Genomic DNA, 22,603 nt, shown 5'->3' with positions numbered 1-22,603 from the left:
TTAAAAATACTTTGCACAATTTATAGATTTCTTAGAATATTTTTGGAAATGATTTTGACTTTTTAAATTTCACTATTATGTGTATTTGGATTTTAATTTCGTTATTTTGAGGCCTATTTAACACAAGTTCTTGGAAGTTATGTTGTCATGGTAACGTCAAGCAAGCTAGCAGTATCCAGCTCATGGCAGCAGCCTAGTAAATGTACATAGTCTAATGATAGAAACCAGGAGGAAACACTGCACAGAAACGCATTTTGGATAGGTCCGCTCAGGGGAGCCTTTTCTCAATTCACAACGTGAGTACGGACTTGTGTCCTCGCCAAGTATGTTCTTGACAAGAACCCAGGACAGTGTGGACTTGGGGAAACCGAGACTATGCAGCATAAATATGGGTCAATTGGAACAGAAGCATACTCGTGACGTCACCACATGCTCAGCTTATCTGGAGCTGCATTTCACTTCCTGTTATTAATAGTCTCTAGATAATAAATTCTTAATTTTTTCATTCATTGGGGGAATAATATTTAACATAGTCAAATAAACACAAAGTAAATTAACATTTTGCCAAATAAAACCAAAAACTTGCCATCAGAGTCAGCGGTACTCCACACACGGCTATACCGTGAGAGGACTACTGCACACAGACTAGGATTAGCCCTGGCTGGCGTTACCCTCGGAGGTCCGCTGGTTGCCGAAGGTCCTCTCAACTTCGGAAATTTTTTTTTTCATTATGCACTAAATTGGTAAACCAGCCATATAGTGACACTTTAAAGTATAATGTTCTCGCCTCAAATGATCTTAAAATGTACTTTTATTGAACAGCAGCAACAGAAAAGAGAACTTTTAACATAATACTCTGAACTCTGTCAGCGCTCCTTTGGAAGCTGCTGTAGCCGCAGTGCATGCTGGGACCGCTGTCAATCTCAAGAACAGGCAAATCTGCTCGGATGCATGTCACTACCCAATCCGTCCCGGAAGCACAAATGTGCATGCGAGAATAGATGTACACCCGGGTGTCCATAAATACTGTAATTATGGACTAAAACTACTTATTTCTATCCTTAACTCACTAAAGAATGCTAATACACATATTTAAAAAAATGTTTTATGAATTTTGTGAGAGAATTTTTATGCATTTTTTTCCGTTAAACTGCTTCTTTGACGTCATCATCAGACACACTGAGAGCAGTCCGACAAAATATGATTAAACCATGTTTATCTGCATTTTAGTTGTTTCTTTCTTTAGATTACGCACTATATAACATAAGGTTAAAACGAAGCGAAAACATAAAACTCAAAAAGACTAGATTTATGTTTTAAATCCAAAGCTAAAAAAGCTAGCCACTGGAAGTAGTGTAGGATCCCATTTCCAATGCAGATCAGGCAGAGACGAGTGATAAAACAGAAAGGATTTTAAGGCATTTATTTTCTCAAGAAATACATTATTAACCTTTAACACATTATATTGTAGTGCGTTTACTATTTTTGGGGAGGGAAAAACGTCATTTAAGTATTTTTAACTAAATAAAATCGAGGACCACCCGGATGTATATCTTGATGCGCATGCACAAATGAGCTGATAGCGCATGTGGAGAATGGATCGTACTTCTGGAACGGATCGGGTAGTGACAGCACACTCATTAAATAGGGAGGGGCAAGAACAACATCCGGGGACTTTGTATGTTCTCTGTCTGCTGTTCTTGTGAATTGGAAAAGTACTAGGGCTGAGGCTGATAACGTTTCACGAGTACACGAGCACATGAGATCGCACAAGGGCACATATTGAGAAACCTGACTGTAGCTCAAAGTAAGAGCATGGTGCCCCCATGCAGTTTTATATCTATTCATATAGTTTAACATAACCACAGTAGAGTGTTGATCTTGTGTTCTTTGTGTAATGGATATGCTCAATAACATTTAAATAGTTTAAGAAATTGATAGTATTTCTTTGTGGTTTGCGTAAAAGGATTTTGGAGCGAATAGAGTCACATGTGACATAAACACAATGAATCAGGTTCATGCCAGCTGACCAAATTTACCTTCTTATAGTGAAGACTAATTATGAGTGCATATATTCACCTGAGAACTGATATACTGGTATATGACAATGAAGTAGTGAATCTCAATCTATTTATTTATTTATTTGTTTTTTTACTGTATTTTAAATAAGCAGATAGGCTCAAATGTCTTTTGTCCAAAAAAAGACCCAAAAAAAATTTATAGCAGCCCCTGTTCAAAATTACTTCCAGCGGCCCTGTCCGATACCACAACAAAAAGATGTTTTGAGTTATGAAGTAGAAGAAAAATCATATAAGGTCTCCATTTCTTTTTAATTTCTTGTTCAAATATATTTCACACTATAAATGACCCACAAAGGTATTAATTAATAAAATATTAGCCTTCATAGAAGTTGTTTTATTTAAACTGAGCATATTACAAATATGTGAACATTAATTAAGGGAGCCTCTAAAATAATAATTTAGTTGTACTAAATTTTATTTAGTATATGTGAGTTTAGTATATGTGCCTCTAAATATTTATAATAAACATGCAGTATGTTCATTTTCATGTCACTGACATGCCCTGCTTTGCTCATGCATCACATTAATTAATTTTTTTGTTAAATTAAATAAAAAAAAAAAGAAGAAAAAAACTGTTCAAGTTGCATAAATACTTCTGCTAGACACTGAACTAAAACTTAAAAAATAAAAAAAAAATAATCTGTATTATGATACATACACAGGGGGAAAAACATTATACAGTGATAGTGTCCCAAACTGTGAATTGAAGTGGAATTCCATGGCTGCAACTGGATCTTTCCTTTCGCAGTTCGCTAGTAATTACTAGAAACTTCCACTGTTTAAAGAGAAATTCTCAAATATTTCCATGTAGCAACTGGTGTGGCGAGCCTTCTGATTGGTCGATTTTTGGGGGTTGAGAGAGAATGAACGGCAGATGATTGGCCAGCCTGTCTTCTGTGTTCCAGAGAGTTCTGTGAGCAATTGTTTATCAAGAGTAGGCGCGACCCGCGTGGCAGAGGCAGGTCTCGCGTGGAGAGGAAAATCACCTAGACAACCGGGGCGAGGAACGAATTACATCCAGATTTTCTGCACAGAGAAAATTATCAAGGGTATTGATTTCAGTCCCTGAAATTTGAGAAGAAGCTACGATTCAACGAAGGTAATTCAGTGTTTGTTATATTATGATGATTGGGTTGTATTAAAACCGGTAAAAATGAACGGTAAATCTTACATTTCTAACGTCTTTATCAAAGCTACGTTTCTAACGCGGTTATTTTTAAACTTAATTCCTATCGACATCTTTTTTTGCTAGTCTTAGATGCCGTAAATTATATTTTCGATTAATGAAGCCCCTCTCCCGAAAACCTATAAAAAAAACACAAAAAAACACAGCAGATGTTATGTCTTAAACACTATTTTTAAACCTTTTTTTTTTTAACTGAAGCTTTAATTTAATTTTCTTGATGAGTTTCAAAGTAAGTTCCAGAACTTCTGAGGACGGTTTAAGTGACACACCCCCTGAACTGCAGCTGCTCCACATAGTTTGGAATAGAGGAGCATGTACATTTTTATCTAGCGTGAGGCTACACCCCTGCTCTCAGACAGAATTTAACCTAATAAGGTTGCAAGAGGAGCAAATCTCCTTTAAATAATTGTATACAAACAAACGACATAGGACTTTCTGGTTATATTTTTTGTTTTTGTTTTTTTGCTTCTAGGTTTTTTTTTATTTTTTTGTTAATAAAATTTAAGGAAACTTTCACGTTTGCTTGATTTTTCTTTATTTTTATTTTAATAGCTAAAAGTTTTTCATTACACACGTTTTAATAAAAAACATAACTCAAACCTCAAAAGCAAGTAAGACAACTGAAGAAAAAAAACACAGATTTCATTGCAGTCAAGTTATTGGAACAATGTTTTAAATTTTAACAAGCTTAATTTAAAATTTTTGTAAAGCCCTTATCATAGTTTTTTTTTTTCCAAATCTGTATTCTTTGTGTTTGCCAGCAGATGGCGACATATTTACGTATCCCCGAAAACCTTTTCTCTGTACACTACATTACACATTTTTTTTTCGTTTTTAAAACTTTGTTCTTTGTCCGTTTCTGTACTGTTGTTAATAAAACTAGATTGGTCAACTTGTTTTGCTTGATATAAACCCATCAAGCTCTTGGTTTTTGGAATACATTGAACATTGTTGAAATACTTTTAGCCTCATATTTGTTTGTTGTTATAATAAAGGCCTGTTGTTAGGCTTTAAAAGGCTAAGAGCATTTTTAAGTGTTCTGGATTTTTCCTTTTCACTCATGATAGCTCCAGCCTTACACAGGACTTGAAAGCTATATAATCTCATTGGTGACATGCTGATGTGCTTTTGAGTCTTGGTTTTTGGCTAATAATATTTTTCTCCTTCTATTAGGAACCATGTCAAAGGGACCAGCAGTAGGAATTGACCTGGGCACCACCTACTCCTGTGTAGGAGTGTTTCAGCATGGTAAGGTCGAAATCATTGCCAATGACCAGGGGAACAGGACCACACCCAGTTATGTAGCCTTTACTGACACAGAGAGGCTAATTGGAGATGCTGCCAAAAATCAGGTGGCCCTCAACCCCAATAACACAGTGTTTGGTAAGATTTCTGCACTTTTAAAAAGTTATGAGCTGTCACCTGATTTAAGAAGTAAAAAAACTGACTGTTTTACATCTCTCCTGTCTCCTCAGATGCAAAGCGGCTGATTGGGCGCCGTTTTGATGACGCCGTTGTCCAGTCAGACATGAAACATTGGCCTTTCACAGTCATTAATGATAACACTCGGCCCAAAGTGAAGGTGGAGTACAAGGGGGAGACAAAGACCTTCTACCCTGAGGAGATCTCCTCCATGGTGCTGCTAAAAATGAAGGAGATTGCTGAGGCTTATCTTGGCAAGGTAATTATGCGTAACTGCAGAGAGTCTTATTCATTTTTGTTATTAGTGCATTAGTAAGTCCTCAAATTTTATGAAAGCCATCACTTAATGGTGGATTTGTTTCCATAAGTAAACCTAAAGTGAAATAATTTCCATGGCTGGATTCCACGAAATCCATGTTTGAGACTGTAGTGACAAAAAGCAAATTCTTCTTGGTGAGATTATTGATTAGCTGGATCCAGTAAACCAACAGTATGCAAAACGTTTATTATAGGTTGATGGGATAGATTCTTAAATAACCTATCCCATGCATGTTTTAACCCAGATAAATTATTTATTTTTATTTGGTTATCCAAAGATGAAGTGTCTTTGAACAGGAATTAACCATTAGTCATCAAAATCTTACCTGGTTTTCATTTAGTCAAATTTTATTTTGTGACAATGTTTTCCACACTTTTCCTACAATAATTTATCAAATGAGAACAAAAAAAGAAAATAGAAAGGCTCACATCCAAAATAACTGGTTTTCTTATCTGATATCTAGAGTCATGCAAATATGGAGGCCTGTTTTGGGTTTTTTTTTTAGATTTTTGTTTATTTTTATTTTTTTTTATTTATGGCCTCATGGAAAAGTTGAGAAACTGAGTGTAAAATCACTTTTCAGAATGTCTCTATATAATGTCTTACCTGTCATGTTTTTCAGACTGTTACAAATGCTGTGGTGACTGTACCCGCCTACTTCAATGACTCCCAGCGCCAGGCTACCAAAGATGCTGGGACCATCTCTGGGCTGAATGTCCTGCGAATTATTAATGAGCCCACAGCTGCTGCCATCGCTTATGGCCTCGACAAAAAGGTAAAATGTTATGAGCAGTTCTAAAAAAATTATGAGAAATTCTTAATTTGAATGCTTTGTTGTTTTTTTTCTAATCAATTAGATGTTAAAATGTTTTGTTTTAAGTTATTGAAATGTAATGTCAGCGTTGTTTCTTGTTGCTGTAGCAACAGATGAGCACAACTGTAACTCATTTTATGGTGAATTTAAATATTCTGTATTCATTTATTTTCATAATTTAATAACTTTATTAGATTTGCCATTTTTAAATCCAGCAATCAGACACCTCAATTCACATTCACAAGCTAGAGATGAATTCTCTCTAATAGAACATAATGATTTTCTGTTACAGACTTTAGAAATGGTGTTTTTCGGGTCTAAAAAAGAAATAAATCAGGAATGATCGGTCTGCATTGCTCTGTAGTCAGAAGTGCAGTCCTACAGCATAAGCAGTGGGATGTAAACCGGCTAAGCAAGTTGTTAATGTCTTTATTTTTAATTTCAGGTCGGCTCTGAGAGAAATGTTCTCATCTTTGATCTTGGTGGTGGCACTTTTGATGTGTCCATCTTGACAATTGAAGACGGCATCTTCGAGGTGAAATCTACGGCAGGCGACACTCATTTGGGTGGTGAAGATTTTGACAACCGCATGGTGAACCACTTCATCTCTGAGTTCAAACGCAAGTACAAGAAGGACATCAGTGACAACAAGAGGGCAGTGCGGCGCCTGCGCACGGCCTGTGAGAGAGCCAAGCGTACCCTGTCCTCCAGCACTCAGGCCAGCATTGAAATTGACTCCCTATATGAGGGCATCGATTTTTACACGTCCATCACCAGGGCTCGCTTTGAGGAGCTTAACGCAGACCTGTTTAGAGGAACGCTGGAGCCTGTAGAAAAGGCTCTCCGAGATGCCAAGATGGACAAGGCTCAGGTCCACGACATCGTCCTGGTGGGAGGGTCAACTCGTATTCCAAAGATCCAGAAGCTTCTGCAGGACTTCTTTAATGGGAAGGAACTAAACAAGAGCATTAACCCTGATGAGGCAGTGGCCTATGGTGCAGGTATGTGGAATTCAGGCTTTATATAAAACAAACCTTTAAAAGTTTTATTTGTAGCACTAAATTTTTTTTATTCTTGTTTTCCCTTCAGCTGTCCAAGCAGCCATATTGTGCGGTGATAAATCAGAGAATGTTCAGGACCTGCTGCTGCTGGATGTCACCCCTCTATCTCTGGGAATCGAGACCGCAGGTGGAGTCATGACCGTGCTAATCAAGAGGAACACCACCATTCCCACAAAGCAGACCCAGACCTTCACCACCTACTCAGACAACCAGCCTGGTGTGCTCATTCAGGTTAGACCGCCATCTGTTCATGTTAATCTTTACCAAATAAAAACACATTTCTGTAGACGTAACCTTACTGATCATCTGTTGTTAGGTGTTTGAGGGAGAAAGGGCCATGACCAAAGATAACAACCTGCTGGGGAAATTTGATCTGACTGGAATACCTCCAGCACCTCGAGGAGTTCCTCAGATTGAAGTAACATTCGATATTGATGCCAATGGCATCATGAATGTCTCTGCAGTCGACAAGAGCACTGGAAAGGAGAACAAAATCACTATCACAAATGACAAAGGTAAGAACTCTCTTCTTTTCATTAAGTCTATACCTAGAAGTATTTATTTATTTTTATTCTAACCCCTTTTTCTCCTCTTCACAGGCCGCTTGAGTAAGGAGGATATTGAACGTATGGTTCAGGAAGCAGAGAAGTACAAGGCTGAAGATGATGTGCAGCGGGAAAAGGTTGCAGCCAAGAATGGTCTGGAATCTTATGCTTTCAACATGAAGTCGACAGTTGAGGATGAGAAGCTGAAGGACAAGATCAGTGAGGAGGACAAGAAGAAGATCCTGGAAAAATGTAACGAGGTCATCAGCTGGCTGGATAGAAATCAGGTATGAGTTTGATCATCTGCAACTTTCACAGCATGACAGTTATTGCACTGAATTCTTTAATGGATTTTAAGTGCTTATTGTAGATGTTTTTTTTTTTCTTATTACTGAAGTAAATCATGTTTTGTCTCATTAATACAGCTGTAATAGAAGCTGATGTGTTAATATGACCATATATCTAAGTTCTACATTTGAGAAAGTGATAACTAATCCCGGCATACTAGTAATATTGATGAAAATATAATATACTATATGAGGTTGACAGTCAGTATCACTGTTTGTGATACTACTGCAACTACCAACCAGTAATGGTACATCTGTACATGATCCCAGCATTTTAATTTTATACAAGCGTCCCGTAATCGGAAGAGGCCACAGAGGGTTTAAGTTTTAATTTGCATGGTGGATAATGTTCACCTAAAACTCTTCGCCATATCAACTTTATATAGAACTTAAAGTAGAATATTAAACTATAACGTTCTTTTGTTTAGACCGCAGAGAAAGAAGAGTTTGAGCACCAGCAGAAGGAGCTTGAGAAGTTGTGCAACCCAATCATGACCAAGCTGTACCAGAGTGCTGGGGGGATGCCAGGAGGGATGCCAGGGGGGATGCCAGGAGCTGGTGGAGCTCCTGGAGCAGGAGGAGCATCTTCTGGCCCCACCATCGAGGAGGTCGACTAAACTACAGGAGGCTGTTCAGTTGTTCTGTTTACTTGATGTCACAAAATGCCTTATTTTCACAGCAAATGTTCTGAAGAGTGAACCCATAACTGCAGTTGTTCATGGCACCATTTATTTATTTTCCCAGGTTTGAGTTAAACTGTTTGTTAATATTACCACAAAGTGTTAATGTTGGTAACTCTGTGTTTGACCTGTATCTACTGTACAGTGCTTTACAGAAAAAGATCAAATAAAAAAATGTTACTTTAGACTACTGTGGTTTCTTTTAAGCCTTTTAGCTATTTTAAAAGGACACATCTTTTGAAGTATTTTTACTCAGAAAGTCTTGGATATTGTGGCTTAAACCCCTGTGTTTAAGATTTAGTCTAAAATATATTTAAACTTGTGTTATATTCTTGCCACCTGCACTCCATAAAAGTGCTTCTACTACACAATTATATGTAGCAGATTAAAATCTGTAGATCGGTGCAGTTATCTAATGAACAATTCACTTTGAAAACTTGTATGAAAAAAAAAAAAAGTGTGCTGGAACATAATGGTTTTAAAACAATGCTAAAAGAAACCTATTAATTTAAAATTGAGACTTCTGATTTCTGTCTGCAAAATATCTGAAGACTTATTAGAAAATAATTTGATAAACTCAGGGGTGATGTCAATGATAAAGAACATTTAGTTTGAACTATTTGATCTATATAGGGGCAGTTCTGACTTTCCTGGCTTAACACCTGAAGATGATGTCAGAGGATCTAAATGGCAGCAATTTAGTGTTTCAATCTTTTAATGACGTTCAGAACATTCTACTGTTGTAAGGTCATGTGTGTTCAATGGCATTTAACATCTGACTAATTCGCATAATAACCTAATCAACTGACCGAAAGGATGGCTACATAATGTCAAAAGTGGAATCCAGATGGATTCTTGAGGAACATCACCAGTTATGAGACCAGTTACCAAAATTTAAGGATAGAAATAGGATTTTACTGATTATCAGCAGAGCTGGTTCTGCTCTGCAACCGCTCCTGAAAAATGAACGGATCTCTCGTACTATTATTCAAGAAAACTCATTTTGTAGTGCTAACTATTCAAATGAATAGACCCGTCTATAATTATTTTAATCTAATTTATCTTAGACTTTAGGGTATTTGTTGCATTTATTACCACCATTGATTTTCTGTTGTGGATCTGAGGTCCATCAGCTGCAATGCTGCTATAAGTAGGATTCATATTAGAACAGACATTAAAAACTAGACAAATGATCAATTCACATTTATTTAGCTTCTTATTGATTGTACTGATTAACAGTATGTTGTTGGAAAAATGGCCATCTGCATTCGTTGATCTTAGCCATGTATTGGTAGAGGTATGAGTGGCTGTAGTAGTAAGCGTTTCAGCGTGGGTTAGAGTTTCTTGGGCATTCATGCATCCGGTAGGCACACATGTAGAAGATACCTAAAAAGAAAGCATGATGAATAAGAGTGAAATATTAAACCAAGCAAAATAGTGTTAAGGTCTGCACCTGAGAAGAAGGTGAGCACCACCGCCACCCAACCCATTATATAGGACCAGGAGAATCGCCAGCTGCCATAGCGTTTCCCATAGTAATTCACTGTCACCCCGGTGTAGACGGCCATTGCCAGCAGCACAAAGAAGCCTGCATGTGAGATTTTAAGCAAATATCAGTTTCAGTGCAGCAGAGAGAGAGACAGACCAGTATGATTATTAGTGTTTTTTTTTTTTTTTTACAAGAGATGAAGAAGAGGATCCCAGCTGCAAATGTCTTGTCAAACCCATCGAAGGAGGAGTAGTGGATAAAGGCCATGATGCCAATCACGATACCAATGAAACAAGCCAGGAGGGAAAGAATCATGAAGGCCCGGGTGGCATCCCAATACGCTGCAGGAAGAGAGATTTTTTTTTTAATGTCTGGGTTTGTGCATGGAATTTTATATTCTGTTACATGGAGGGAATCCTTCATATATTTCCATTTGTCAAATGGTCCTATTATGAGAAAGGAAAGCAACCACAGAGATGTTAAAAGATTTTTTTTTAATTATGGGTGGTGGTGGTTTTTAAATAAACTTACTGAATGTATATATATATATATATATATATATATATATATATATATATTAGGGATTGAGATAAAACAAATATGGTATTTAAAAAGCATAAAAAGTTATGGCATTAGAACAGGCAGAGTGATCATCTTTAAAAAAGCACAATCCGTGTTAGACCTTTAGGACTGTTCATACGTTGGACATATATATTCTTCTAAAATAAAAAAAATTCTCTTTTCTACATTACACTGTAATGTTAGCAGCGGACTAGTTAAGCGTTGTCTATTCAATCAGCTTCTAGTTTGCTTTTTACATCTTTTTCTTAAGCCATTGTTTTTAAATACATCTTTTTATATATTTCTTTTGCTATGGCTTTTTTTTTTTTTACTTTTTTTCACTGTATAGAGTTGTTATGAATGTTTCTCCAATCCTTTGATATATTGATCTATTTGATTGTTCTTCTACAATTTTAATTTTGCAATGTGTTATTTGTAAGTTTCCTTACTGGTCAACGATTATTGTTCATTCAGATCTTTTGTTTCCTTACATTTTGCATAGGATAACATATCTTAGAGGTAGAGGGTGTTTGTCCAATGGGATTAATAAAGTTTTAAGTGCTGCAGCAGACAATGACTCAGAAATAGTTTTGTCTTGACTTGTAAGTGTTGATTTTACTGGAGCATCCATTTGAAATAAAGACATTTTAAATGTGTTTAGATCGAATCCATAATTTACAACATGAGTATTGCAACTTTTCAAATTTTTTTTTAAAAGAAAGCAAGAATCCTGATGCAAAACTGTCAGAGACTGATGTATGATGATCTTCACCCTGCATGGACTGAGTCTTACCGATGCTGTCTGTGTGCGTCATACATTTTCCAGGCACACAGTACCGCCACAGGCCCTGGTGCATGTAGTTACTGGAGTGGCGGTACTGCATCCAGTAATCCGTTGCTGTAGAAACAATGAGGAGTATGTTCCCAATTCCAGCGCAGAATAACCCTCCTCCCATGAAGCTGTACATCCTGCCAATATATACTGATAGAAGAAAAAACAAAGGGCAGGTCAGGGCTTAGCCACATCTGACTGGTTCAAAATATGGAACCAACCAGAAGCAGATGCATGTAGGAAGTTGGATCTAATTAGATCTAATACTTCAACCTTTTATCAATGTCAGATTGAATTACTCCATGATGTTAAACATGTTTGCCTCAGAATAAATCAGTAATCATTTTACAAATACCAAACAGGAGGTAAACTAAGCAAACTAATATTCTAGCTAGAATGAATGACTCATTCCTAAAAACATTACAAGTTTTTGGGAATATTTCATGTAAAGCAGAACCTTTCCACTATGCTTTTAAGAGAAAATCATCAATTCAGAAAGCATTAAGAGAAGGAAAAACTCTTCTAAAATAATGAAGAAAAATGCAAATGTTCAAAAGAAGTGATTGCATACCTTTTAGTTTTTCTCTTCCTCAGAAATAGTGAGGGAATCCAATATTCCAGGTTGTCAAAGCACAGGGGAGCCCAATATTGCCCAGGAAGGCAGGAAAGTTTTGTTTGTGTGCAGGAAACGGAGCGAACAAACGGCCTGATGGAACAATGCAGCCTGCTGAGCTGCAACCAATCACAGAGGATGAGTTTTGTGTTTAAAGGGGAATCTGCTGAAAATACAAAACTATTAAAGCGCCTCAGTAATAGTGATGACAGGGGGCTTTTCATTGAGAATGCCACAAAAACTCACAGTCAACTCATGACCTGCAATAGGCTTAACCACAGCACCGCTGGTAAAGACCCTAAACTAATCATTCTAGATATGTCTGCAAATCCCTAATAGTAATTATTTGTCGGTGGCAGCCAACAGCCAGATGATTATAAATGAAAATGTGTGATTTTATATTAAATCAATGCATAATTTCTTCTCTCAGACATTCAGTGTATATGATGATGATATTAAAAGAGGCGCATCAGCTGCATTGCTCTATTAACTTTACTCCAACTTTGCTTATGCTTGATCCATTATGTGTTTAATCCTGCTGTCTTTTCATTTGCGCTCTGCCACCCCAGAGGAACAAATTTAATCAGAATCGTACATTTTTTCAGATATGTATAAAAAAAATGCAATAAAAATGTATATAAAAAAACAGAACCAATTTGCAGAACCACAATGACAAACTTGGCCGAACAAACCACGATGAGTACGGGTAAGCGAAGAACGTTTGTAGACTTTTGTTTTGATTTATTACATCTGTAGCACCTAAAAAATAATAATAATAATTAAAAAAAAACATTTTAGGTACTTTTTTTAATCATCTAAAAATCAGCGTTATTTCACTGATGCCTACTTGGGTAAAGAGAAAAAAAAAATAAAAAATCAAAGTTCCATGTGAAAATATTAATAACCCTGAACATTCTCCATTTTTTTTCCCCATCCACAAACTACAAGCTGTTTTATGATATTTATTTAAGTTCAAATTACTGAGAAGTGACAGCATAGTGATACTTTTTTTACGTTTTTAGCCTATTTTGCTAAATAAAAATAATGAGATGTTTGTCCTGCTCCTAAACATATTTTACACTTTCATAGTTTTTTTTATACCATTTTTACAAAAAATGGCATTCAGTTTTTCATTTCTGTTATGCTTCATAAGGTACCGAAACACACATTTCATAGGTTTTTAGACTGTTTTAAAGCAAAAAAACGTTCTCTATTGAAATAAATATACAATTTATATTCTTGTTTGTGAGCCAGTAAGTGTTACAAATATAATATTGGGAATTTTTGCTCCTTAAATCTCCTATGCCAAATCTTCCAGCAGGATCTTGGGTTACATTTTGATAGAGGTTTTACTTTTGATGGCCTTGTTGCTTCCTGGTTCACCCATGTTTTTATCACTTACAATATATTACAAACCTAAGTACAGTCATTTTAAGCAGAGTTGCTGAAATCCTTATTCATGCATTTGTTTCTGCTAGATTGGATCAGATTACTAGAACCTTATCCTTACCTGACCAAGTAAAGTCAGATAGTGTAGGGTCCAAATCACAGTAATTTTTTTAATTTCACACCTTTTCATTGAAGGGAATCCTTAATTAGTTTTTTTGTCTTATGGGTGGTGGTGGTCCAGTGTTAAGAGTGCAGCACTTGGATCCTAAGAGACGCACCACTAACCAGTTATTTGGGTCCCTGAGAAAAAAGCATTAGCTCCAAAATTGCTTCATTCTGTGAGCTGCTTATGGATCTTTAAGGGTAATGGGTTATACAGTATGCAGGCACATTTCATTGTAAGGTGCACTGACTAATAAAGATAATTATTACTAGTCCAGCTGCATTTGGGCCCAAACTAATCAACTAATTAAGATTTTTTTCTTATAGGGCTTCAAATGGTCAAACAATGACATACATGTCAGAATCTTTAAATCTGTATGTAATAAAGGTCATATTGCTTTTTCTCCCAGCTCCCTGGTTGCTTGTGTTCCTCTACCCTTAACTCCTACACAAAATTAAGAAAAGGTTTGACAAAAACTACTTCATACCAGTAACTGGTTTTTTCATGTTTTCATTTTTTTTTCAGAATTTCACCATGCTTTTTATATCAAAAATGAAAGAAGGATAAGTTGACGAATCAGCAAAAGATGCCTCCCTTTATTCAAAACACTCTTCTCATAAGCTACCAGAAAAAGTGGGTTAGAATTAGATTAAAAACAACTGCAAAAAGAAAAACACAGTTATGAGTATACCAGTAATGTGTAATCACAGAACGGCACCCAGCCTAGAAAATCTTATCCTACACTTTGGAGCCATTAACGTTTTTAAAATGTTGAATAATATCATCCATTTGCTGAATACAGTTGGAGGTATCGATAATAGCTGAGAAACTTGTTTGGTTTAAATTCTACTATTCAGTAAATAATCTGCTAGCAGCTTTGTCCTCCAGCAGAGAACATGGAGCACCATCAGTAACCATAAGAATGCTGCAAACAGCTGCACCAAACATAGAGATAACCTGAGAGTTAGCTGAGAGTCACAGGTCATCACTACACTATGATGCTACTGGAACCTTTAACCAGAGCTACCTTTCTTCCTCCGCTTCGCCCTTTAACTCTGTGGATGAGCTGGTATATAACTTTCATTCTATCTTCATTCTTTCATTTTTTACTCTTTCTTGATGGTCAGATACTTTTCTATCAGTGAGTGAGTTTAGAGACTAGAAAAATCCCATGACACTCACCATAGGTCCATCGTAGAGCCCCTTATATTCTATATCTACATGCTTCCCCCCTAAAAAAAAGCAACAAAAAAAATATTATAATAAACAACATATGGCAGCTTAAATGTGCAGATGACACACAGCTATACATTATGATGTTAGCTTGTGACTCTGGATCTATTCAAGCTCTGAGTAAATGCATAAACCAATGCATGGATATGCAAACATTTCTTTAGCTAAAAAAACAAACAAAAAAAAAAAAACAAAAAAACAAGTGAAATAATAATGTTTGGGCAAAGCACAGAGCTTTAGTTAATACAGCTAGAAAATACCAGTCAGACCTGAACCATCTGATGCATATAAAGACAAGGTAACAAGGCCAGCCTTTTTTCTTTAATGTAAAAAAAATCATGAATTAAAGGAAAAATGTCTCAGCAGGACCTTGAAGAACTAATTCATGCGTTGATCTTTAGTAGAATTGATTACTGCAATGATGTCTTCACAAAGCTGCATAAAAAGTAGACAGCTGCAGCTGATCCAGAGCACTGCTTACTTAACTAAGAAAATGAAGCACTTCACCCCAGTTCTAAAGTTCTTCTTCTTGCTCCTCAAATCTCAGTGAATAATAGATTTGAAAATTCTTATATTAGTATGTAAATCAACGAATGGCTTAGCACCAAAATGCATTACAGTTTTGCTATTAACCACTCAGACCTGGTCTGGTCTGGTCTGGCTAGAATCTACACTGCCTGCCCAGAAACAAAGGCAAACAAGGAGAAGCAGCTTTTAGTTCTTATGCTCCACTAATCTGGATTAAACTCTCATTCACTGCAAAAGAGCTGAAGCCCTACTTTTCTTTAAATTAAGATTAAAAACGTATGTGCTATCTAGAGTCATGATTCCATTGGCTGTTTCCTTGATAAATGCTTTGGGAGGGATGGGAAGATTCGGCTTATGTTTTAGAAGTTTTCTGTTTGTTTTTTTGACCTTACTTTACAGAGTGGATTAATAACTAAGGCTGCACAACACACCATGCTGATAATATGCATTTTATTAGATTAGAAGTGTTATTTTTGATGACTTGAATATATTTTGTAGTGTTTTTATGATTATTAGGTGTGACTGGAAACATACCGGTATATCCATATTGATAACATATTTTTTTATCATTTTTGTTAATATTACCAATTTAAGTCCACATGATGTATTCAATTTTTATTTTTTGAAGGATTGTATTTCTAAGCATGATTTAATTTCACTGAAGGAGGATGCACTTTGATTTTCTTTCTTCTTTTTTTCAAAAGTTGCAAAAACCATATCCTTGCCTGATCACAATTATTCTCCACTTTGTGTAATTCGTCATCTTATTTTAAAGAAACATACTCTGAACTGTTTTGTTGTTATGTCACAAATAAAAGGTCAACTTTGAGGGATGAACTTATTTTGTCAAGGCACTGTAAATTTGAGAGGATACAACAAGGCAGCCACATTGCCTTCACAGTCACAGCACATTACCACTAGGGGGTGGTTTTGATTTATTTTTCAGCACCGGATTCATTCCCCTCATCATTTAAATGATCTGTCTATTTTTATTACCACAGATACAACAGATATGACCTTTTTGATTTTCAATTTAATTCAATTCAATAATACTTCATTAATCCTAAAGGGATATAAATTTGTTTGTTAACTCTGGTAATAAAATATTCTGTTCATTAAAGCTTAGTTTGGATCTAATCTAAAGATTTTTCTTATTTGTAGCTTAAAGTTTATTTATCCTCAGGTGTTATCTCAATCTTATCTAACCTGTTTGGACTACATGGTGCACTTTTATTTTGAAACCCCTCACCACATCAAACTATTGGGATGAAATGTAAGATAATTGTTCCATTTTACTCATTAGATATTGAAATGGATCAAATCTAACTGCAGCCTGACCTCCTGGACCTTATTCATCTGCTCCTGGAAGAATCAATTTGGTCTCCCTGTAAGTCCTCATTCAATAATCAGAATGCAGAAAGCTTTTTCCAAGCTGCCATCTCACTTCAGAACCACTGTGTGAACCTGATCTCAGTTCCTGTTTCTGGAGCCCCAGATTGTCTCCGGATTATCTCACTTTTTTGTCCCCTTCACGAGGGTTAACTTGGTCCACAGAAACAATGGCAGCTCAAAGTTTTGCATAGATTGCATAGAGTCACTGACTTTGCAGGATACTCTGCTCCTAGACGAGCATGTGTCAGTAGATATTTGCTTGCATTGTGTCGCTAATTCTGCAGCTATCCCTCACACCAAGCATGCATGCAGTGACAGTGGAGAGAAAAAAAACTTCCTTTTAACAGAAATAAATCTCTAGCAAAACCAAGCTCAGTATGAGAGTCCTTTTGCTTTGGCCGACTGGGGGTAACTTTTATGAAGAAACCTTGTTTAAACAAGCACACACACATACACGCACAGGTGTTTGGATTAAGGTGCCCAGAGATACTCAGAAATACATTTTATATCAATTAGTATAGTGTGCATTTTATAGACATACCGGTAGTTATTCGGTATATATTATGAAATTTCGGTTTCTCTCTTTCCGTAGATTTAAAAGTGAATCTACTATGTTACCTATTTCTTTAGGTAGGAAAGGTTCATCGCTGTTCCAGTTTTTCTCTAATTTTACATGTTGGCTTTTGCTATGGTATGGCGTTTGCATGTTCTCCCTGAGCATGTGTGGGTTCTCTCCGGGTACTCCGGCTTCCTCCCACAGTCCAAATACATGACTGTTAGGTTAATTGGCTTCTCTAAATTGTCCTTAGTGAGTGTGTGAGTGAATGGCTGTTTGTCCTGTGTGTCTCTGTGTTGCCCTGCGATGGACTGGCGACCTGTCCAGGGTGTACCCCACCCCTCGCCCATTGACTGCTGGAGATAGGCACCAGCACCCCTCGCGACCCCACTCAGGACAAGCGTGTCAGATAATGGATGGATGGAGTGATGGATGTTCTTAGAGTTCCTTAGCTCTAAACATTATGATTACCTTTGTATCTGTTAGCCTGCAATGTTTTTAGATATCTTCTATAAAGTTATGTCAAAGTAGTCAGCAGGGTACAGATTTTGAATTAAATTAAGGATTCAAAAACATGTTTTTTACCATTTTATTTGGATTTAACACTAGGTTGTTACTTTTTCTAAACGGCCAGACTTGTTTTGATATTGGATGTATGAATACAACAAATTGATTTGAAACTGTTTCTGTTTTTTATTCTCAGGCTGTATTTATTTATTTATCTGACTGTTGGTTGATGGTGTGGAAAATCTCCATATGGCATGAACTTAGCTTGAACTGTATGTTTAACAGCACTCTGGCTACATTCCATGTTTTTAAAATTCCTCTATGAATAAGTTAGGATTAGATTATAAACTTTACTCTTAAACACTACTGTACTGTGGAACCATAGTGAGTGAGAGAACCATAGTTTATTTTTAGATTGTTTCAATTAATTTTTAAGAAGAACCTACAAGAACATGTAGCCACTTTAAACCAGAGGAATATGCATGCAGATTTGTCATAACTCAGAAAAAGACCACTAGTTAAGCTAATCTGTGGGAAAATAATAACAGGAACTCCAATCTGTGCCCAAAGCACACCAGTAATCAGTTACTGGCTGCTGTCTGAGCAGGACACTTGATTTGTGTTTATGTTTATAAGAGTGAAGCAACTTGTACATGGTCTATTTAGCTTCTTGACAATACAATGCAGACAAAAAAAAACATAAAACGGTTTGAAAATGGTCTAATAAGTGGTTCCTACTGTATGCAGAAAGATTTTCCTTCAGCATTGGAATGCATGAATGTTCACGCTAAGCACAGGTTTTTACAATAATAATGCGTTTCTCTTTTTAAAAAAAGTTTGGTTATTATTTGCTTACTTACTTACTTACTTATTATTTATTACAAAATGTCTTTTTATTAATTACATGAAGCGGTACATTTATTAAATGGACGATGTTGACAACAGTAAAGCAAATCCCAGAGAGATGTCTAGCTTTGATATACAACAAATTATTTTGTCGAAAACTAGAACCTGAACTTTGCAAAGCTCCAGAGGTGGGGGAAGGGTGTTGCTAACCTACCATTACAGCGAACATTCAGGGCAGGGGAGAGAGGAAAAAAACAATGAAGTGACATACGGCTTTAAGAAATGATAAATGCAGTTTTTAGAAAAATACCGGGTCTAAAGAAAGCTATTTTCTGACCCATATTCTCAGCAATTGAAAAAAATTTTTTTTTTTAATATCCACGAACATAACATTGTACTTGGCCGATTGCATTAGCCGACTAGCTTTTAATTACCAAAATAAAAACACAACGGCACAGCCAAAAGTTAGGAAAATCTAGAGTTTTCCGCACATTTTTTTAGGTTTTCCCATTACGATGTTAATGTTGTAATATCTCGGTTGTAGCAGTAGTTCGGCAAGTGGAGATTGCACCTGCAGGTGACCTGTTGTCCTTTCCATGTATGTCTGTATGTATCTGTATGTCAGATCTTCTGTACTGAGCAACTTTTTGGCCCCCTCCTTGCGTGCATTAAGCAACTGGAAAATGAAATAAAATAGCAAAACAAAATTATTGATAAATCTTTTTTTTTTTTTTTTGACGTCTTAACTTTTCACTTCACCATACGTTTGCATTAAAACAGTTTCATGCACAATTAGCTTGCTTTATTCAAACTAAATGCTGGAAAATAAAGACAATTTATCTTAGGGTGGGAAAAAAAACACTGGTTGGTGATGGGTTGCTGAGAAGGAGAACTATTGCAACTGCAGGTGCAGAGCTAGATCAAAAATACGATAGGCATTTATTTAAATAAATATAGCTTATAAATAAAGGGGAGGGAAAAAATGAAAAAATGCAGGATTGTACAGTCAAATAAATTAACTAGAGCAGTTGTCCAATTTGTTAATTTTTCATTTCCAGTTAAACTAGGGTGACCATATTTTCATTTGGGAAAACCAGGACACCTTGGAGCGGTTAACAATACGATAGGCATTTATTTAAATAAATATAGCTTATAAATAAAGGGGAGGGAAAAAATTAAAAATTGCAGGATTGTACAGTCAAATAAATTAACTAGAGCAGTTGTCCAATTTGTTAATTTTTCATTTCCAGGTAACCCACAGAAAATGTTTGTTGGGTTAAACAGTACTTTCTGGGGACCTAAAGTGCTTNCTGACGCGGCTCAGGGATTACGTCACACGGAGCGTCGTGCGCAGTGAAATCAGGACATTTCCTCACTTTCTAAAAAAAACCCGGGACGCCCGGGACAGGACGTGAAATACGGATATGTCCCGGGAAATACGGACGTTTGGTCACCCTAGTTAAACCCACAGAAAATGTTTGTTGGGTTAAACAGTACTTTCTGGGAACCTAAAGTGACAATGAAATAGATCCAAATGACCTATCAGTAACCATGTCTGTTCCAGCCCAGATCATTATTAGAATTTCTTTTAAGTATTATGTCTTCAGTACAGGGGCCATAACAGGGGCCAGGACATGATCTACAGGGGCACTGGCCCCAATTGGCCCCTGTCTGGAACCGGCCATTGTGAGGAATGATGACACCGTGGCGAGGTGCACTGTATGCTGAATGAAAAACAGAAAGCACAACCGATGTTCAAGGCTACAAGATTGAAAGTATTGAAAATAAAAGACCAATACTGTTCTGTTTCGTGTTTAAGAAATAACTGCTAGTTAATAAACAGTTGTTGAAAAGTTGCTGGCCTTAAGTGTGTATGGGGCACGGTGTGGGTCTGTTGTCCCTGGGGGGCGGGCGGTTGGGGGATAAGCATCTCCCTAAAATTAGTTTTTGGAACTTGGGATGTTTGGTAATGATGATAGGATAAACCAACCAACCCCTTGATGAATATGATAAAATAACATAACCCCAATAAAAAATTGTTGGTTAATGTTCCATGGTAAAGTTAGTTTAGTAAACACAGGTGCTGCTACCCATAAACTTCATGCTAGCACTAGTGGCTAATGATGATTTTTTTTTTGTAGCCTACACTGAGTGCATCCTCTCTGACAGGATTTCTAATGGTTCATCATTTTGTCATTGGTATCCTTTTTTTATACAATGAATGCACAGTAGTCCAATATTACCCTACAGTATCTGGAAGACTGAATAGATCTGATGAGCAACTTACAATAACTTCTTATGAGGATATAATTGTGATAATATGTGTGATTGACTGTGACCTCTCCCTCTCTCTCTCTCTCTTGCTGTGCTGTGGTGGAGTTTACATTTTACAGTGTTAACAAATTAAGATTTTGGAAGTATTTTAAGTGTCCACTCTCACTAATTTCCATTAACCTGACCTCAAGGTATTGCACAGTTGGTATTGCACAGTTGGTATACACATTCAGTACACCAAAAAAAATGTGGTAGGCCAGTGTAGTCCAAAATGCCAGGGCCGATTTTTTTGTCCCAGTCCACCCCTGGTCCAACTCCATAACCATATAACTCTGCAAATTGCAATGGATTGCAATCATCCTCCGGTAGGAACATTATGGTCTGAGATGCAACAGAACCCAGCGTTTTTTCCACACCATCCAAATGCCTTCATGTTGCAATATATTGAATGGTTCTTCAACTAATAGGATCCACATATAGAAGGTTCACCCACCGGATGACAGAGCCGGCACTAGGGAAAGCCTTTCATATCTCACTACTGTCACTTTTTCAGAGGCTGTACGCTGAGATGAAGGCTTCCCGCTCTCATTAAGCTACGTTTAGCTTCACAATGCTGCAATCTGAGGAAGGCATCAGCACAAGCACAGTATCTCCTATCAGACAAGGCATTTTCTGGGAACATGATACAACATACTGGGAGTTTATTGAGACTTCAGGGTCATTTGGCTCTGGTGGAAAAATGTGAGATCATTCTGTTTTCTTACTCTGCTCTACAAGGCCTCTTAATCACAGAGGCACAAAGAAAGTTACATCTTAATGGTTTTCATTTCCTGTCACGGCTTGTAAGCTTCCCCGCAAAAATATTTACATTGCTTTACCTTTTATTAATATCATATTAATATATTTTTACATTACAACCACAATTTAATGAATGCTTAAAGATTTTACTTGATAGACCATCACAAAATAATATAAATACAGATGATCTTTGAGGGATATTAGTCAACTGTCATATAGAACAAGTAACACGGCAGACAGGCCAATAGTGAAAGAAATATAAAGTTAATCATAATCCACAAATTTGGGCACATCAAAATGTGAAAATCTAACCCTATACATCACCAATAACTGAACTTGTCTTCAACAGGTACCAGAGAGCTGGTTAGAGTTTATGGGGAGTGTTGTTAATTAAATGAAATTAAATTAAATGCAGGTTTCTGGGACAAAAACTACTATAGCAACTTCCAAGACAAAGACTGGGACAGAGGTTAAACTTCCAACAGGACAAAAACACCATCATCCTACAGCCAGATTTATGACTGGAGGGTTAATATAAAAGCATATTCCTTTATTACTATAATATTACCCTGCTATTGAAGATGAACATCATTATTACCAACAGTTTGATCCCATCCTGCGTCCTGCATTCTCAGTCACCTGAAAAAGAGCGGCACTGAACTTAATCTGTTGCATAAGATCTCCATTAAAAGCCAGGATGTTAATAGCTACTTCAGTCCATTTATGTTTCTTCAAAAAGTCACACATAAATATGCAGACACTACGGAATGATCAAAGGTGCACTCAGTTTGTGTCAATTTGGGGTAAGATTTCCAAAAAACTTCTACAAATTTCTACTTTTGAAATTTCACAATTCCAAAGGCTTGTTTTTCTTTTGTATATCACCCTTATTCCAACATCTGGGTGCTTTCCTGTGCCTTACTAAAGAAAATATTGTACTTTTTAAACTATTTGTGACATTTTATAT

The 22,603-nt window shown here is 36.5% G+C and overlaps 2 protein-coding genes across 2 annotated transcripts; one reads left to right on the top strand and one right to left on the bottom strand.

Annotated features, from left to right (window-relative positions):
* Positions 1-3,028: 3,028 nt before the first annotated feature.
* Positions 3,029-8,540, top strand: LOC107083771 (heat shock cognate 71 kDa protein-like). The gene is made up of 9 exons (XM_015373232.1): positions 3,029-3,180; positions 4,441-4,650; positions 4,743-4,948; positions 5,631-5,783; positions 6,268-6,823; positions 6,912-7,114; positions 7,200-7,398; positions 7,483-7,715; positions 8,204-8,540. The coding sequence occupies exons 2-9, from the start codon at positions 4,446-4,448 to the stop codon at positions 8,390-8,392; spliced, it is 1,944 nt and encodes a 647-aa protein (XP_015228718.1). The 5' UTR covers positions 3,029-3,180; positions 4,441-4,445; the 3' UTR covers positions 8,393-8,540.
* Positions 8,541-9,652: 1,112 nt separating this feature from the next.
* LOC107083386 (lens fiber membrane intrinsic protein-like) lies at positions 9,653-12,034 on the bottom strand. Its single transcript, XM_015372590.1, has 5 exons — positions 11,909-12,034; positions 11,299-11,487; positions 10,136-10,285; positions 9,909-10,043; positions 9,653-9,841 (listed from the first exon to the last, which is right to left on the bottom strand). Exons 2-5 carry the CDS (start codon positions 11,471-11,473, stop codon positions 9,780-9,782), a joined length of 522 nt encoding a protein of 173 aa, XP_015228076.1. The 5' UTR covers positions 11,474-11,487; positions 11,909-12,034; the 3' UTR covers positions 9,653-9,779.
* Between the last annotated feature and the right edge of the window lie 10,569 nt (positions 12,035-22,603).

The sequence above is a fragment of the Cyprinodon variegatus genome, unplaced genomic scaffold (assembly GCF_000732505.1).
Source record: "Cyprinodon variegatus isolate N-32 unplaced genomic scaffold, C_variegatus-1.0 Scaffold4, whole genome shotgun sequence".
NCBI lineage: Eukaryota > Metazoa > Chordata > Actinopteri > Cyprinodontiformes > Cyprinodontidae > Cyprinodon > Cyprinodon variegatus.
The sequence above is the reverse complement of the archived record's forward strand: the minus strand, read 5'-3'. Positions and strand labels throughout refer to the sequence as shown.